This window comes from Polychytrium aggregatum (assembly GCF_025602895.1).
Source record: "Polychytrium aggregatum strain JEL109 chromosome Unknown BJ171scaffold_23, whole genome shotgun sequence".
Taxonomy (NCBI): Eukaryota; Fungi; Chytridiomycota; class Chytridiomycetes; order Polychytriales; genus Polychytrium; species Polychytrium aggregatum.
Window position 1 is genome coordinate 47,455 of NW_026516225.1, and position 19,275 is coordinate 66,729.

At 54.7% G+C, this 19,275-nt stretch overlaps 3 protein-coding genes across 3 annotated transcripts; 1 reads left to right on the forward strand and 2 right to left on the reverse strand.

The window, feature by feature from the left end:
- The first annotated feature begins 336 nt into the window (after positions 1-336).
- On the forward strand, positions 337-2,175 carry BJ171DRAFT_136970 (uncharacterized protein). Its single transcript, XM_053105675.1, has one exon. The coding sequence runs from the start codon at positions 354-356 to the stop codon at positions 1,938-1,940; it is 1,587 nt and encodes a 528-aa protein (XP_052965661.1). The 5' UTR covers positions 337-353; the 3' UTR covers positions 1,941-2,175.
- On the reverse strand, positions 2,060-2,880 carry BJ171DRAFT_136962 (uncharacterized protein). Its single transcript, XM_053105674.1, has one exon. The coding sequence runs from the start codon at positions 2,672-2,674 to the stop codon at positions 2,180-2,182; it is 495 nt and encodes a 164-aa protein (XP_052965662.1). The 5' UTR covers positions 2,675-2,880; the 3' UTR covers positions 2,060-2,179.
- Positions 2,881-11,174: 8,294 nt separating this feature from the next.
- Positions 11,175-13,484, reverse strand: BJ171DRAFT_475620 (uncharacterized protein; the record flags this gene model as incomplete). The annotated part of the gene is made up of 4 exons (XM_053108793.1): positions 11,175-11,279; positions 11,371-11,448; positions 12,309-13,103; positions 13,146-13,484. 4 exons carry the CDS (start codon positions 13,482-13,484, stop codon positions 11,175-11,177), a joined length of 1,317 nt encoding a protein of 438 aa, XP_052965663.1.
- Between the last annotated feature and the right edge of the window lie 5,791 nt (positions 13,485-19,275).

A 19,275-nucleotide genomic window follows, 5' to 3' on the forward strand; every position in this document is an offset into this window, starting at 1 on the left:
CATGGGAGGAATGTGCGCCAGGAATTGAGGACTGGACGAAGTGGTCCATGTGCTGTAGCAAGTAACATCGCCGAGTCCAGCTGCTCTTGTAAACAGGGCGGATCAGGACGGCGCTCCGTTCGGAGGGGATGATCGAGACCTTTATTGCGGCTCGTCTGATGTCGCGGAGCCGCTCAGCGACGGCAGGAGCCGCTGGACGGTGCATCTCGCTTTTGATTCTGTCGACTTGTGTGTGTGTGTGCTTCGATGGCCAGGGTATGGCTGGCCATTGTTTGGCTTGCTTCGCCACAACCTGCCTCTCCCTCTCCTGTCCATCGCCATCACCCACTTGCCTCCATCCTGTCTCCGTCGACATGGCCAGCACGGACGAGCCTGCTTCAAACACCGCATCATCGTCCACTCACCAAACTCAAGCTGAATCCAGCACAACTTCTTCGATGCCCGATATCACCCAGCTCTCATTCGACCACAACCCAGACATCTTCACCATCGTCTGCTGCAACGACAGCTTCCAGCTTGCCCTCGATCACAGCACCATCAAGACCCTCCTTCGAGTGTGCAAACGTGCCCAACCCCTCCTGAGCTCCAAGGTGCCTCGCTTCTACACCTGGTGCCAGAGTATGGAGCTACTCAATCCAGATGGACAGATGCAGATCGGCCTCACACCGAGCGACCAGATCGCCATATCGCTGCACTGCGAGGATCAAGTCCCAGTTGGCCGATCCTGGCTCGTTGCTCTGGCGAACCAAGGAAACGCATTTGCCTCGTATCTCCTGGCTCGAATGTTGCAATCTGAGATCGACTCCCAAACAGACGATGACGATGAGCCTGAAGAGAATACCAAGCAACAGCAAGTCTTCAGCCTACTCGAAGCAACAGCCAACGCAAGACATACCATGGTACACTTCCACCTGGCCGAGTGTTATAGCAAAGGTGTTGGGGTCGACCAAGACCACACCAAGGCTGTCGAGCTGTATCGCAGTCTTGCAGATCACGGAATCCCTCAGGCCCAAGTTGCCCTCGGACGATGCTATGAGAATGGCGATGGTGTCGACCAAGACTACGAGACTGCCATTGAGTGGTACTCAAAGGCTCCCGACCAGGGCAGCGAAGATGGTCGACTCCATGTCGTGTTCCTCCGTGGCTGGTTCTCGTTCATCGGCCATGGTGTCAAACAGAGCGACGCTGATGCTTTCAATCACTGGCATGAAGTCAGCAACCTGTCCGCCGACCCGATTATCAAGTCCATCGCCACCCACATGGTCGGGTGGATGCACTATCTCGGCCGGGGCACCGTGCGAGACGAACAGAAAGGTGTCAAGATCATCCGCGATAACCAATCAGATGGGTTCAAGCTCGGAGAGGACGAGTGTCTGGCAGGATTTCTGAACGATATTTTGTCCGACTCACCCGCACCACGCAAGTTCTTCAATCTCTGCCAGCTGGGATCGGATCGGGACTGGCTGTGCGAGCATCTTATGGGTGTATGCATGGCCAACGGATTCGGGACCACAAAGGACCGGAAGAAGGCCGCTGCCATCTTCGAACAACTCGCCGCCGACGGCCACAGCGACAGCCAGTTGTGGATCGGAGTGTGCTATTGGTGCCACGGGGGAGTATCGGGTTATCGAAAGAAGGCATTCAAGTGGTTCATCAAATCGGCCGACCAAGGCAACTCGTTTGGGCAGTATTGGGTTGGAGACTGCTACTTTGATGGATTATATGAACTGACCAAGAGCCGCACCAAGGCGGTCGAGTGGTATCGCAAATCAGCCGAGCAGGGCAATCGGTACGGACAGAACAACCTGGGCCATTGCTACCAATATGGCCGTGGTGTCCCCCAGAACATCGACACCGCCGTCTTCTGGTTCCGCAAGTCCGCCGAACAAGGCGACGAAGATGCCATCGGCAACCTCAAGGAACTCGACCAGTGGCCCTGATCATCAATTATCATTCCTACTGCCATCTCATCATGACCGGACCTGTAGTCCGAGCAGGCAACCAAACCATGGAACCCCGAAACGAGCAGATCCCAGACCTTGACTTGACAAGTAGTTCCGATGAAGCGGTAATGGCCGAGTGGTGTTGTATTTGATACTCAATACATCCAATACATCCAATATACAATAGTGCCGTCCCATAACAATCGCTGATGTTGATCGACTGAGAGAACATCGAATCACTCGACAACGAACACTCGACCACTACAATCAATACTCGTTCTGCAGCTATAGCTAGCGAGCACGATCCAGACCATCCCTCGCCACATGGTACCGAAGAAAGCAGACAACAAGCCACCAGCCTTCCCCGGCACCAAGACCATCCTCCCTCGATCCGACACCAGGCAGCGTGCCCTGATCAGCATCGATGGACCCACAAAAGGATGGCAAAGGCGACGAATGGCCTGGATCCAATCGGGCATAGGTTCGCCTCTACAGCCGCCAAAGGAAAGAAAATGGCCACATTGCAGCTTTCTGGTCCACCCTCGATCCGACCCAGGGACGCCGGGGCACGCCGGCGTATGTGGTAAGACCATGCGAGGATGAAACCAGTCCACTACAGTGCAGCCTGGCGACTGAGATAGGACTCTTTGGACCACGAAGGACAAGTACCACTTCCTCTCGATCCACAGCTGCCAGGATACAAGTGCCATCAAGAATGATGTCATCCGCATCTATTCCTGCCTCAATGCCAGTGCCCATGACCTTGCCCAGTTTACCACAAGGCTGATATCACCATGGGCTATCTATTCGAGTTTCCGGTGTGGAAAGAGCTACGACTCTCAAACATCCTTGGCCGCCTCCTTCGGGACGAAAACCTGGCATTCTCCAAGGCACTCAACGCCGCCAAGCACCTACCAGGCCCAAATCGATGCGATCCCATACAGCAATCGCTGCTGCCCAGATCGACAAGATCCACTGTGACTTGATCACCAAGGACGGTAGCGGACTCGCCAACCACCACTCGTCGTTCAAGACCGTCTTCGCCAAGGATACAAGGCCTTTGTGGGCACCCTGGACACATCGACGGACAGCGTCGTGTTCAGTGATGGCATTCTCATTCATCTCCTGGATGACACACGGCGCATGGCCACGGCAGAGGACATGTTCACGACGACGCTCGAGGTCCGATACAACCATGCGGCACTGACCGCCGAACGCAACAGGGAAATGATCATGTTCCTTGTGGTTGACACCCAGAACGGCAAGTCAATGCTGCTCAATATCATCGAGGCCGTGCTCAAGGGTTGTTTGTCGTTCGATGGCGACAAGCTCCGCGATATGAAAAGTGGCATGCCCTTACTTGATCTCGATATTCTCAGGATCATCAGGGAGAGAGCACACCAGATAATGAACCGCACCCTGCCGACTGGCACACTGCCAGCGATGGTCGCCAAAGCGCAGAACAACAGAAACCTACCAAGGGGTCATCCAGCATCAGCCCTGGTCGGATCGAGGGCACACTGTGACTCCAAATCCGACGCCTGGAACGAGAACGGCGATGCCTGAGCAGAATGCTCGCCCAGACCCCCGAGTATGACACGGAAGAGCTGGACGACCTGCGTCGTCAGCTTCGGTCCACGAGAAAGGCCATCACCCAGCTCAAGCGCAAGAACGGCATACGGTCATGGAAGGAATCCATGGCCACCATGGACACCCAGAAGTGCTCCGAGATGACCAAGACCATCGGAGCGATGCGCACGAGGAAGGAGAGGGAAGGATCACATCTCTTTGACAACTCGGATCCGACTCTCGAGAAACTCGTGGTGCACTTTGGCAAGGTATCCTCTGCCTCGCAGGACAGCGGGACAGAGTACGACAGAAGTATAACCCCACCACCCCTGAGCACGGAGGCGACCCTCCTGCCGCCCGACAAGCGGCTCCCAGAAGTATCGCTGGAGCACATCCAAGAGACCATCGAGAAGGCACCACGCCGCAAGGCAACGGGGTCCGACAAGATCAAGAGCGAAATGCTCATACCAGTCGCACCAGTGATAGCCGAGTGGCTCCGCCTGATCATCATGGCGGCGCTCAAGGCCAGCGTGGTGCCAAGCGAATGGAACAGCGTGCTGATCCACCCAGTGTACAAACAGAAGAGATCGACCCTGGACCCGGCCATGTATCGCCCGATCGGTCTCACTCAGACCTGCAGGAAGATCGTGGAAAGGATCATGCTCCCCTTCCTGGCAGAACAGGCAGGAGACATGGACGTCGCCCAAGGCGGATTCCGAGCCAGACGAGGAACCCTTGATCAGATCGTCGCCCTGGACACTCTGATCAAGCACCACAAGATGAACGGTGAGGAGTACTCTCTGATCCTCCTCGACACCAAAGCCGCCTATGACACAGTATGGCGCGAGCGACTGTGGACCAAGCTCAAGCAGCGAAGAATGAACGGCATCGCCCTCGGCTTCCTCAAAGCCATGTATGACCGGGTATCCATTCAAATGGTCAGCAAGGGCCGAAGATCCAAGCCAGTATGGCTCCAGAAAGGACTGATCCAAGGATCGGTGCTGAGCCCACTCATGTTCAGCGCCTTCATCGACGATCTGCCAGGACCGAATGGTGACCAGGACGAGAGAAGCAGCATCCAACATGGCCAAGATGGGCCTGACCCTTGGGAACCTCACGGCTAAGACCCTAACGATTGCATACCGCACGTTCCTGCGGCTAATGATGGAATACGGCCTCGCCCTCGACGCCATCCCAAAGAACGAACAGAAGCGGTTCCACCGGACACAAACCTTCTGCTTGAACTTGCTGTTCCGCACAGCTCACACGACTACACATGGAGCACTGCACCTCAACTGCGGATTACCCACGATGGCGACAAGAGCAAAGGTCCTCGGCATCCAATGCCGAGCACGATGGGAAGACGTCGCCACACACGACGACAAGATAATCGCCCTCATCACCCGCTTTATCCGATCCACGGCGATGAAGGACCAGCCATACCTTGGCAAGCCCTTCTACGAAAGCATCCAATGGAACCTGACCTGCACCCGCAAGGAGAAGAACGCCACGTTCTCGATGTCCATGGCCTTTGCCAAGGACGACGACTCGACCACGGATCGCACACAGATCCTGTCGGTCAAAACACTCATGCTGACCCACGATGCCCACACATCGTTCAAGCGAGGACAGCAGCTGACGGCTGCGTGCACACCAAGAACGAAGATGTCGGGAGTCTGGACCCAACTTGGACCAAGCATCCCACGCAGACTACACGTAGTAATGGTGTGGTGGAGACTGGGGGCATTCACCTGGCACCCACACGGCAAGTACCGCCTCTGCAAAAAGTGCAAACGCAACGGCGAAGGCCGAATCGAACTGAGCAGATCCCACGCACAGACGTGTGTGGATGAGGAAGACGCCTTGGACGCCCTGGAACAGGGTTATAAGGATATCTTCACTGGATGGACCGAGCCCGAGACCGAAGGTGTCGGGCCTATTGATAAATTGCTGGATATGCTGGGAGAGGTTGGCAAGCTGGAAAACAAAGAACCCATCGTGGGACAGGCCTTCAACGGTCTGTGGACTGATCTGGAACAGATCTTCCATACCCCGATGTGGAGACTCGCTGGATGGCAAGCCAGGCCCGGCGACATTCCTGAGTGGGACTTTTAAAACACTCGATGTACTCCATGAAGCGCGAGATGCCGGGGACCACGGGGTTCTGATGGCTATTGTACTGCAGTTGAAACAAGTGCACAATGAGAGAGAGAAAAAAAATCACTACTACTTTCGGTAAATATTTTTGAGCTCCTACCCTATGTTTCCTACGGTCATGTACCATGCCAGAGTGGTCATGTAGGGCGGGTCACGAACGACGAGTCGCATGATTGGAGCCCGCAATCATAACACTGTAATGCTGATGGCATGTTGAATATTCCTGAATATACAACTATCCAAAAAAGTTCTCCTTTGTTGAGATCCTTAACTTCAGGGCCCAAAATATACTTGGGCCCCAAGCTTGTGTCTGAGGCTTGGGTGGATCGCAAAAGAACGCTCCTACTTCGCCCCAGTTTGGGGATTGTGAAAGTTGATGGGCTGGGGAGTTGAAGGATCAGTATGACGCATTGGAGAAGTGATGACTGATTGTTGGCCTTACCAGGATAATTACTGGGCGCTGAGGAATGATCGTCCAAAATATGACTCCACCTGATGGGGCGCAAATTCGACCCTCCCAATTTTGAAAGAGAGGATATGGGACCTTGGCCGTGTGCTTGCAGTGGCGTATCCACTGGGGAGAGTTGCGTCTGTCGATTTCACTCCACCGGGAGGAATTTGAAAGAATGGATTTAGAATTAATGTTTGAGGAATTTTCGTCGGAACGAACCCACTCGTTTCCGTGGCGGACCCATATGATTTGATAACCAACGTAATCGCTAGAAATCATCGCGTTGCCATCGGGTGATATTTCCAAGGAAGTCACCCTCCCCGAGTGTCCCTCGAGGGTATGCTTAACTTGACCCGTGTCGGCACTCCAAACTTTGATGGTGTTACCGGAGTGGCCAAGAAGCGATCCAGAGCCAGTGAAAATCCACTGGTTATCGTGTGAGATCGCCACGGAAGTCACACTCGTTGTGTGTCCTTTGAGAGTATTCTTCAGGTGGCCCGTCGCGACGTCCCATATATAGATCTTTCCAAAGACAATCGACTTGTGGTCGAGAGAGTTGGCCACCGTGTTCACATTCCTGGGTTTATTTGTTTCAATACGCCACTTCATTTGAGTTCGGTTGCTTTTCGCTTTCCTGATGTATCCTTTGCGGCTGCGTTTTAACTGGGCAGTGATGGCATCCCCAACATCAAGAGACTCGTTTGGGCAGTCTAATAGCGATGCAGAGCCTGATACAATCGAATTATCATCGGGAACGATAGCCACCGAGTTCGCCGTCCTGGTTTTATTTTTTTCATTCAGCCACTTCATTCGAGTGTCCTTGCCGCTCGCTTTCCTGATGGATCCTTTGCGATTGCGATTTAGTTGTACAGTGGTGGCATCTCCAAGCCCGATGGTGTTGAACTTGGAGTCGCGAAAGGAAATCTCGCAAACAGAGCTTGAGACGATCAACTTGCCATCGGGTGAAATGGTCACGGAGTACACACTCCATGTGTGCCCCTCGAGGGTTCGCTGCAACTTGCCCGTGACAGCATCCCAAACCTTGATGGTGTTGTCACTCGAGCCAGAGGCAATCCACTTGCCATCGGGTGAGATCGCCACCGAATTCACTGAATCTGAGTGTCCCTCGAGGGTGTGCTTCAAATGGCCCGTGCTGGCACTCCACAGCTTGACGGTCTGGTCTCGAGAGCTGGAGGCGATCCATTTACCATCTAACGAGATCGCTGCGGAAAGCACAGAGTTGCTATGCCCCTCGAGCGTGTGTTTCACCTGGCCTGTCGTGAGATCCCACACCTTGAGAGTGTTATCCCATGAACCAGAGGCGATCCACTTGAAATCCGGTGATACTGTCACAGAGTTGACAATCTTGTTATGTCCATCAAAATTGTTTATCACTTGGCCGGTGGCGACATCCCATACTTTGATGGTCTTGTCTCGAGAGCCAGAGACGATCCACTTGCCATCCGGTGATATGGCCACCGAGGCCACCCAGTTTGTGTGTCCTTCGAGAGTGCGTTTCAGCTGGCCCGTGGCGGCATCCCACACCTTGATGGCCTTGTCCCAAGAACCAGAGACAATCCACTTGCCATCATGTGAGATCGCCACGGAGTTAACAATCCATTTGTGTCCCTCGAGAGTGTGCTTCACCTGGCCTGTGGCGGTATCCCACACCTTGATGGTCCAGTCGTTAGAGCCAGAGATAATCCACAATCCATCGGGTGAGATCGTCACAGAGTTCACCCTCTCTGTGTGTCCTTCAAGGGTGTGTTTCACCTGGCGCGTGGTGGCATCCCACACCTTGATGGTCTTGTCATGAGAGCCAGAGACAATCCACTTGCCATCGGGCGAGATTGTCACGGAGTTCACAGCGCTTGTGTGTCCCTCGAGAGTATACTTCAACTGGCCGGTGGCGACATCCCATACTTTGATGGTCTTGTCATCAGAGCCAGAGACGATCCACTTGCCATCGGGTGATATGGCCACCGAGGCCACCCAGTTTGTGTGTCCTTCGAGAGTGCGTTTCAGCTGGCCCGTGGCGGCATCCCACACCTTGATGGCCTTGTCCCAAGAACCAGAGACAATCCACTTGCCATCGGGTGAGATTGCCACGGCGTTCACCCGGTTCTTGTGACCAGCAAGTGTCATCATACATGGATCCCAGGTGGGTGCTGGACCAGCCGTGACCAGGAACGGGATCTTGTCCTCGAGTTGGGTGGCATATGTCTTGTAGATCGCCGTCTCCTTCGGCGTGAATGCATACCCCGAGTTGTACACCTGTGGTGCACTCTTGATGATCGGATCGGCAAACTCGCGGATGAATCGATACGTGTCCTTGACCAGTTCCTTCGTGGTGTCGTCGACGATGGTGCTTGGTGCCTTGGCGACCACTCCTCGCAGCACAGCCAGCTGCTCGATGATCGGCTTGACCACATGTGTGAGCGACCCACACTCGAGCCAGAAGAACACATGTGTCTTGACGAACCGAGTGAGCACCGCTGCCACATCGACCATCTCGGCCGACTGCCACACCGGACTCGACTCGGCCACTCCTTCCACACACCACACAAAGTGTGTGATCCAGTGCGCGACGCTGTATCGCAGCGACGGTGTGATCTTGGCTGCGACCCTGTCCTCGAGGTCGGGGATATCGTCGTGAAAGTCGAAGATCTCGCAGATGTTGATCATTGGCTCGTGCGAGAGGATCACACCGAGACATCCCTTGGCAAACACCGTGTGGAACGAGCTCGACACATGCCACGGATGGCCAGTCGATGCATCGCCGAGGAGATAGTCCGCCACCGACTTGTGGTTGAACTTGACCTCGGTATTGGTGGACGGGCTGCCTCGGGGACCCAGTCCATTGGCACCAGGATCGAGGACCAGACTGAGGCTCGTGAGACACTCGCGAACGACGCCGATCTCGAGTCCAAACACACTGGCGATGATCTGCGGGGTCAGGATCGACTGGGCCGTGGCGATTGCCGACACCACCGTGACCAGCTCGGCCGGGTGGCTCGACTGTGAGTGGATCTTGGCGAATGTCTTGTGGTACAGCTGGCCGACATCGGCGGCGCTGTCGTTGATGTCCTTGATCGTGGCGAGTGTCACCGGGCCGTCTCTGGATGCTGCATCGACGGTGTTGAGGATCAGGTTGATCCACACGAATGTCTTGGACTGGTCCAGCAGGATGGCAACTGCCTCGGTGCGGTCCGAGTCACTGAGAGTGTCATACACTCGGAGTCGGTGGCGGATGAACACCTCGAGGTCACGGACGTTCTCCTCGCTCGAGGGCTCGATCGTCTTGGTCGGGACTCCATCGAATGCTGCCTTGATATCGTCCTCGGGACGGGATGTCAGCAGTAACTTGAGCCACGGATGCTTCGTGTGCAGTCGCTGCAGTCCACTGGCCAGGAACCCGAGGATCTCGTCACGGGGATGACACTCGTCCAGTGCATCCACCATGATCACGATCGCTTCCTGTGGTTTGTAGCCGCCGACAGCCGCGAGTGGCTCCTCGATAACGGCCCTGAACAGATCGTTGATGCTCATCTTGTCAAGACTGTCCTTGGTGTGGCCAGCCTCGAGCAGCTTGCGGCCGATCGGCGAGTACCACTTGCACAGACCGTATGCGATGGTGTTCAGCACCGATCGAGAGTTGTTCTTGCGGGTGTCGTTGTACTTGAGGAACAGCGCTGCCACCAACTGTGCGTTTGCCTGGAGGATGTTGGCGATCTGGGCGGCAGCAACAGACTTGCCCACTCCAGCAACAGCCGTAATCCACAGGACCCTTGTTTCTTCAGAGACCAGACGAGTCCACTCGGTAGTCTGGTCGAACAGCCACTGGCGAGTGCCCTCGACAAACAGCTTCTCGAGTGCTTGTCTGTCCAGGGTTGAGTCGATGGGACTGAGGAGGAGTCGCAGGGCGTGGTTCTCGTTGGCAGTGAGGACAGTCGATCCAGTCGGGAGATAAGTTGGCACGGTGGCAACGAGGTTGGTTTTCTTCCAAGTCTCGCAGATCTCGGGGACGAGTCTGTGGATGTGTGAGTCAGCATCTGGATGGTCTGCATCAATGAACTGATGGATGAGACGGATGCCATCAGCAAGTCTTACAGACACACTCACTTGGTGACGGCATAGTCGTCGGCAGCAATCAGCGCCTGCAGCTTGAGCAACTCCTCGAGAGTCTGGCGCACGGTGAGGGGAGGGCTGATCTGGTGCAAGTTGGAGGGACTGGACTTGTGGCAGTGGATGGCATCGGGAAAGTCGTTCTTGTTGGGGAACCAGTCTCTGGTGTACTTGGTGCCGTCGATCATCGCACTGGACTTGATGAGGATCGGCAGGATCTGGACGGGAGAGCGGGTGTTCTGGGTCTCCTTCATCTGCTTCAGAGCCAGCTCGATCTGGGACAGGATCATCGGTGAGTGGATGGTGATGGTGGTGCTGGACTGGATCGACGACACTCACCTCGAGGAATTGATTGTCTGGGCAGGTGCCAGCAGTCTTGGTTCTCTCGAGTCCAGCCTCGGAAAGGAGGACGACAATGACCTTGGAGTTGGCCAGGCCGTTCATAAAGCCATCCTCCCAGTTCAGTCCGTTCTCGAGACAACGGACATCCAGGTAGACATGGGAGGGATGCTGCTCGCCGACACGGCCAACACTGAGGGCCGAGTGGAGTTTGACAGCAGTCACCTCCTCACTGGCCACACGATAGCTGGATGGATGCGATATCGATGAGATGGATGCGAGACGAATGTGATTGGATCATGGGCAACAACAAGCGCCACCAACAAACCTGATGAAGATGTCGTGGATCTTGAAACCGCTGGCGCAAGTCCATCGTGGATTGAGAACAGGCGGGTTGTATTCTCGCTCGGTGGCAGCAGGAGTGAGGGTCGAGGTAGAAATGACAACGACTGGAGGGGCAGTGGGAGTTGTGATGGCTTGTTGGTTGTGGTCTCGCTGAGCTCGTTTGATCTTGTTTATGGCACCAAGCTTCAGCCCAATTTGATTCATCTCGGACTCAGTCATATCCAGGATCTGTATTGTGAATGAGATCAGCGCATGGCCAACCACATCCTCATATCAGAAGCACATACCGAGTCAATGGTGTCGTATTCATTGTCCAGCAGGCATTGCCTGTTTCTCTCCAGTCCATATCGCTTGAGGAAAGCATCAAAGTCGTCTATCGGGATCAGCCACCAGTCAGTCGCTGTGCAAGTGTCCACCATCCTGCCACAATGCGGAACTCACCTCCTGACATTGCAGAGTCTCAGGACAGGCGATGTCAATGGAAGGCAGATTGACAGAAGGCGAGGGGGAATGAGAAGGCTGGCAGACGCCACCAGTTTTGGGGAATCAACTTGCCAGTGAAGCCAAATGGAGCCAGGGTGGATCCAGGTTGGAGCCGGGTGGCGATGCACGCAATTCTGGATTTTTTTTTTTCTGTTACCATAGTCAACTTTATTCAAGAAGACAAGCCATCAGGTCCAACAGGTTGGTACCCCGGCACGTTGAGTACACAGGCAAGCCTATTTACTCCTGTTGCAGCCTAGTGCTGCCTCAGCTGCCCACAAGGTCTGAGACCAAGCGGGTGAATACATTTTCAAGCAGTTCCCACAAGGGAACAGCAGGATCGAGAGGTGGTCGGGGTGGTGGAGTGGCAAGTGCTGGCACAATACTACGCTGTGATGAGGATGAAGGGGGAGATTGCAAGGGTGGAGCTACACTGAGTATGGGAACGGGTGCTGGTGCGGGGTGTACACCAAGTGCGAATGCTCGGAAGGCAGTGCGCGGAGCGGGTACCTGAGCAGGCAGCGATCCAAGTGCGGGAGGGGTGCGACTGCGAGGGGGAGTGCGATCGAAACTGAGCAGGTCCAGCAGCTTGGCCATCGGTTGCTGACTATATTTGTATTGGTCCAAGATAGCCGACCATCAGTACCAAGCTTAACCGGGCGGTGGGTGAACCAACAGGCTCATGGACTCTTGTTGAAATAGCACTGACACCCCAGCATACTGCAGACAATGTCAAGTATATTGAACTATCAGCCATTGGTTGTCCTCAGCAACACCAAATCCGTTGAAGTAGCACACCACTGCCCATACGAATTGCCTTGGTCGGCCGATTTGATGAACCACTTGAATGCCTTCTTTCGATAACCCGATACTCCCCCGTGGCACCAATAGCACACTCCGATCCAATATTGGCTGTCGCTGTGGCCGTCGGCGGCGAGTTGTTCGAAGATGGCAGCGGCCTTCTTCCGGTCCTTTGTGGTCCCGAATCCATTGGCCATGCATACACCCATAAGATGCTCGCACAGCCAGTCCCGATCCGATCCCAGCTGGCAGAGATTGAAGAACTTGCGTGGTGCGGGTGAGTCGGACAAAATATCGTTCAGAAATCCTGCCAGACACTCGTCCTCTCCGAGCTTGAACCCATCTGATTGGTTATCGCGGATGATCTTGACACCTTTCTGTTCGTCTCGCACGGTGCCCCGGCCGAGATAGTGCATCCACCCGACCATGTGGGTGGCGATGGACTTGATAATCGGGTCGGCGGACAGGTTGCTGACTTCATGCCAGTGATTGAAAGCATCAGCGTCGCTCTGTTTGACACCATGGCCGATGAACGAGAACCAGCCACGGAGGAACACGATATGGAGTCGACCATCTTCGCTGCCCTGGTCGGGAGCCTTTGAGTACCACTCAATGGCAGTCTCGTAGTCTTGGTCGACACCATCGCCATTCTCATAGCATCGTCCGAGGGCAACTTGGGCCTGAGGGATTCCGTGATCTGCAAGACTGCGATACAGCTCGACAGCCTTGGTGTGGTCTTGGTCGACCCCAACACCTTTGCTATAACACTCGGCCAGGTGGAAGTGTACCATGGTATGTCTTGCGTTGGCTGTTGCTTCGAGTAGGCTGAAGACTTGCTGATGATTGGTATTCTCTTCGGGCTCATCGTCATCGTCTGTTTGGGAGTCGATCTCAGATTGCAACATTCGAGCCAGGAGTTAGGAGGCGGTAACATTGCCCTGGTCGGCTTGATCTTCAAGCCATGATCGGTCGGCTGTGGCTTGTTGATCCCAGTGCAGCGATATGGCGATCAGGTCGCTCGGAGTGAGGCCGATTCGCATCTGTCCGTCTGGATTGAGTAGCTCCATACTCTGGCACCAGGTGTAGAAGCGAGGCACCTTGGAGCTCAGGAGGGGTTGGGCACGTTTGCACACTCGAAGGAGGGTCTTGATGGTGCTGTGATCGAGGGCAAGCTGGAAGCTGTCGTTGCAGCAGACGATGGTGAAGATGTCGGGACTGAGCTTGTCAAGTAATGGCTTTGTGAAGAGATAAGGACAAGCGCTGGCTGTCATGGAGTGCGATCGTAAAAATTGAAACAGAGGTGCAGTTGATTCTGAGAATGACAAAGGTGGGAGATAACGAGGAGAAATATCGGCCCAACATCGAACAACATCACGATATACAGCTGTTTCGCCCACATTCGCCCTTCCTGGTGACAACCGATGCTTCCGTCCAGCACTGGCACCACCAATATCTCCTTCCAACCTCGAGACTAAAGCCATTTCTGAATGCAAATATGCCCACCCGGTTCACCTTTCATGGTTATCTACCTCAACTGAGTGTGTTCACGAGCGTACTCCCGCTCTGCACGCTGTGAATCGCTGCAGCCACATGCTCGTCCATGGCCTCCATGATTGGCGGTGATGATTGAACAGCGGCACAGCGCCAGTGCTTGAATCAACGCCGTCGGTGCAAGACAACTGGGTGGTCTCACTTGCCGAGTCGGCGTCGACCCCAAAGCGCTCCGCCCTCTCGTCTTGCTGGGGTTGTTCCGCATTCTTCGCTCCTGCCATCACGCTGCACTATCTGCTGAGGCTTCCCCGGATTCATCTGAACGAACCACGCGCTGATTCTCAGGCGACCCGACCATTCCGTTCCATACCATACGAGCTGCCTTAGTTGATCCAGCTTGACCTGCTTTCCTCGCGATTTTCCCCGCTTTCGCTCTATCCGTAATATTCTGCGCTCATGGCTGACGCATCGTCAGAGCCATCGGAGAGCCGCCTTTCAACGCCGCCTCCCGCGACGGCGCCGAACGAGCCGACAAACCTGGCTGTCGAGAATGATATGGCGGACGAGAAGATGGCAGCACAATCGCGGCGTGCGAGCGTCCTTCAAGAGTTTGTTCGCCCAGAGGGCGTTCCCGAAGTCGATACCGCACCACCACACGAGACCGAGGACGAGGACGACGACAGGGATGAGGCTGCGGCCAATGAGGAGACCTCGACGTCGATTTTGGGCTCGATTGCACAGGCGTCAAAGTCCGAGGGCAGCGAGCTCGATGAGTACTTTACCCTGGGCGATGGCGAAAACCCCGAGGAGACCGAAGCAGAGATGGCCGACATCCAAAACACGCTCCAGGCGCTGGCCGACCAGAGCAAGGAAGGCACCGGCCAGGCAGATCCGGTCCTAATTCGACTCAAGGCCGAGTACGACAAGATCCATGGCTTGTTCATCCAGAGTCGCAAGAACGAAAAGCAGTTGATGCGCAAGTGCAAGGAGATGAATTCCGAGCTGGCCTCGAATGCCGCCAAGGTGCAGGCAGCCCTCAAGCTCTCTCAGAATGACCGCAGCCAGATCACGACCCTCAAGAAGGAAATCAAGAAGGCCTGGAAGGTGGTGGAGGCATCGCAGGAGAAGGAGAATCGGGCCAAGGAGGTGATTGCCTCACTTCGCACCGAGGTTGATGCACTCAAACGGGTAACCGCCGAGGCTGGGCTCAGCAAAACGGCATCGCTGGCCATCAGCACTGCCGGGGTGGGCGGACTCAAGCGAGACAAGCTGATCGAGATTCAGATGGCTCAGGAAGAGCAAATCAAGGAGCTGATCAAGGTATGGCGGATACGTGGCGGATGCGTGGTGGGCCGAGGGGAAGCATGAACTGCCGCTCGATTCGTGGTGCAGCGGCTTTATGTCGACCGGGTGTTTGCGGTGGCATTCGATGGTGATGCCGATGCAAAGGCACAATCGAGATTCCTTAAGCCGATGGATCGCAAGCTCACTTGGGCTGTGGCTTACTTCCGCGGCCTCGAACGATTCCCATGTCGATCGGAACACTCACGGGTTGCTTCTCAACGGAATACCATGTGGGACACCCAGCAACGAGAAGAGGTCCAGAAGGAGCTCGAGTTTGCATTTGCAGACAAGCGCGGCCTGCGAATCGAGATTGAAGACCAAGAGGTCCGGTATCAAACGCTGGTCAAGGAGCACGAGTCCCTCGAAAACGACATGAAGACTCTCAAGGAGCTACTGGCAACCAAGAAAAACGAACAGGATCGGGAGCTGCGACTGCGCGACAAGCTCGAGCATACTGTCAAGGGCCAGAGCAGTGATATCTCCAAGAAAGATGCCGAGCTCCAGCAAAAGACAGGGGAAATCAAGGTTCTGCGCGAGAATGTATCCAAGTTTGAGGTGTCGCTGAAGGAGGAGCGGCAAAAGAACGAGCGCATCGAGAAAGAGCGAGACCAGCTCACAGGCAAATGGAGCAAGCTGCAGCAAGAATACGAGGAGCAGCTCCTTACCACCAACCGACTGCTGGACGACAACCAGCGGCAGGCCATGGGCCTCAAGAACTGGGAGGAAGAAATCTCGTCGCTCAAGGAGGAGCTCAAAAATGTAGCGAGGGTCAAGGATTCGCTCTACAAGCGGGTCAAGGGACTCGAAGAAAGCAAATACGAAGCAGAGATGGACCGAGACTCTCTCAGGGTGCGTAGTTGGCGATTGACTCGATTGCCAGGGCAAGCAGCGACTGCAAGTGCGCCCAGGATGGCATGTGCAGGGTATATATCTCCATCTGAATAGCGATATACCCAGCACATCCGCATTGTCGTGACTCAACTTTTGCAATTATGGCTTCCAGGGCATCAACCAGGGACTCGTCCACGATCTCGAGGCCTCCAAGAAGGAGCTGGACCACACCCACAAGCAGATCGAGAACCTCACTCGCGAGCGAGACATTGCCCAAAAGAACTTTATCAAGGCCACGACAGCAACCCAAAAGCAGGCCAACATTGTCAAGCTGTCTGATCAGACCAAGCGCAACCTGGAGCAGGAGATCATGGCGTACAAGGACGAGGCCTCCAAGATGAGAAAGGTGCAAACTGGGCTGATTCGCTCGCAATCCCACAAATGCTTGCCAATTGATATGTCCGCAGTGATACTGATCCAGGATATATACTTCTTCTACCTTTGCGTCTACCTTTGCATCTACCGTTGCATCCGCATTCTCGCACAACCAGCTCATCTACTCGCTCGAGAAGGATCGCGACAGGCACATCAACGAGTGCTTGAAGCAAGAGCAGGAGCTCTCGACAAAGGAAGAGGAGAATAAAATGAAAGACATGACCATCTTTGACACCAAGAAAAAGATTGCCGATGTCGAAAGGAAGCTCAAGGAACAGCAGGTATACTGCTTCCGCTGTGCACAGTGTCAATCTTGGCGACACACGGCCAGCCTCGTCGATGCACAACCCGAGTGAGCAATGAGCACACAAGCTCTGACAGCGTCATGTGTATTTTCAGACGCTCTACGAGAACGTTCGAGCCGATCGCAATTTGTACTCCAAGAATCTGATCGAGTCTCAGGACGAGATCACGGAAATGAAGAGAAAGCTCAAGATCATGAACCACCAGATCCAACAGCTAAAAGAGGAGATATCGAACAAGGAATCTGGTGCGAAAGTGGGAGGATGCACTGTTGCAGAAGACAAAATCGTGGTGCAGGATGCAGCGTGCAATGATGGAGAATGATGTGTGGCTCTCGACAGTCGAGCAGTATGTTGCCAGAGAAACAGTATCATGCTCGGTCAACTTGGTCGACGCCCCAATGAGCAAAGTGGTGCTGCAAGACGCCATTAATGAACGCCTCGCACAACAGCTCTGGTCAAGGAGCATTTTGAGCACTCAAAGCTGGAAAAGGAGAAGGAAGCGCTCTCCATCCAGATCGGCAAGCTCCAGCTGCAGTACGAGGACTCTCAGAACCAAATCCAAAATCAAGTGGGTCGAGTCTCTGCTCATGCCTTGCGTTGGATTCGGTTGCTCAGTGCCAGCTGCAAATTGAGCATAATCAGCTTTGATGTCTGCACTGCATCTCGCTTGAGCATTCAGATGACTGACGGATATGCTCGCGACAAACATCGGCATGTGATGTAGAGGGCAGAGGAGAGCAAGCTCCGACACATCATCGCAGAGGCTGACGCCGAGAGGCTGAAGCAAAAGAAAGAGTACGACGGCGTCGTGCAGGAGCGGGTAAGCGCCGACTGGATCGATGCATGCTACAGAACTATGCGACCGATTATGCACCGACTGTGTACTTCAGCCAATGCAGTTGGGGCATGAGGAAACGAGATATACTCAATTGACTTGTCACTCACTCACTCACTCACTCACTCACTCACTCACTCACTCACTCACTCACTCACTCACTCAACCAGGACATTCTCGGAACCCAATTGATTCGCCGAAATGACGAACTTTCGCTTCTGTACGAGAAAATCAAGATCCAAATATCGACGCTCAACAAGGGAGAGATCCAGTATCGCGAGCGGCTCGAAGACATCCGCGTGCTCAAGCTCGAGATCAAGAAGCTCAGACGCGAGAAGGCCATCCTCCAGACCGAGACACAGAATGTCGAGGGCTTACGAAACGAGATCTTTCGGTTGCAAAGGGAAGTGCTCCGCGAAAGAACACGAGTCAAGGTTCTCGAGGGTGAGTAGTGAGGCCTGTTGCTGACCATCAACGGGCAACAGGAGCGGGGTGTGGAGCACAAATCATCCACGCGATGGCATCCCTGCCGAGCGACATTCTGTCATGCGGACACTCACCACCGCCAATGCATCACTAGAGGAGCTGGAGTCGCCCATGAATATCCATCGATGGAGAAAGCTCTCTGGATCGGATCCCTCGACGTACGAGCTGATCACCAAGATCCAGGCTCTGCAGAAGCGACTCATCTCCAAGACCGAGGAGGTTGTCGAGAAGGAGCTGGTGATTCAGCAGAAGGAAAAGCTGTACAAAGAAATCAAAGAGGTGCTCCAGCGACAGCCTGGGCCAGAGATTGTCGAAGAGCTACGAGTGGTCAAGGAGGCCGTCAAAACCAAGATGAGAGAGTGCAAGGTAAGGGCTTCCACAGCGGACCAAGTTGGCATGGACTAGAGGCTGAGCAACCGACACACACACTGCTGTGCGACTCACACATTCTCTGACATCCAGTCGCTGGCTTCTGAGCTCAACATGTACCACTCGCAAGTCAACGAATACAAGTACGAGATCGAGAGACTCTCCAAGGAGCTCCAGGAGGTCAAGAAAAAGTACTACGAGCAACGGCGACGAGATCGAGAAGACCGCAAGAAGAATGGAGGAGACAAGACGGAGCGATCTGCCGGAGGAATGACGGGGTAGGTACCAGCTGTCCAAAGCCAGCCTTAGATTCGGGGTTGTTGTGAGCACCGACAACCCAGGATCTGCCGCCAAGAATGGAGGAAGAGGGACACCGAGATTTGGAGCGCCATCGACAGTGTCGGCGGTGCTTCCAGATGGCAGCAGCAGCGATAATTCCAGCTGCAGTCCCAGAAATCAGCGTTGCTAACCTCACGCGGCCCCTGCTCACCCCTGGTCACCAGCCTAGAGCCCAACTATACCTCAAACCTGTCCGATCCCAAGCTCATCAAGGCACATCCATCCTCGGGCCCACGATTCTCGGGCGGTGGATTCAACATGTCCACCGGACCTTCGCAGTCGGTACATTACCATTCGCCTCCGACACTCCTCACATCCGCGCATACCACGACATCGGTTCAGTCGCACTCAGAGTTCATAATCCACGACGAGTCGGTTCGGAGCAAGACGATTTCGGAGCCCGACTCGGCACAAACTCGCGGCTCGGCGCCTGCAGCAGCCATCCAGCTCTAAAGCTGCAAACTGGAAGGGCGGGGTTGTATGATGTATTTATGATTGCTTGCTTGTCTAATTGCCCCTCAAATGTCGCCGACAAACGCTTGGAGTGTGGGGCCAAGACTGCAGATTGCCTCAAAGTGTCCGTCATGGACGCAAGGCGGGACGAACAACGGCCCTGCATCGAGGGGT

Bases quoted from the DNA above. Each gene is read 5' to 3' on its own strand.
- BJ171DRAFT_136970 (XM_053105675.1), top strand. From the start codon at position 354: ATGGCCAGCACGGACGAGCCTGCTTCAAACACCGCATCATCGTCCACT.
- BJ171DRAFT_136962 (XM_053105674.1), bottom strand. From the start codon at position 2,674: ATGCGGATGACATCATTCTTGATGGCACTTGTATCCTGGCAGCTGTGG.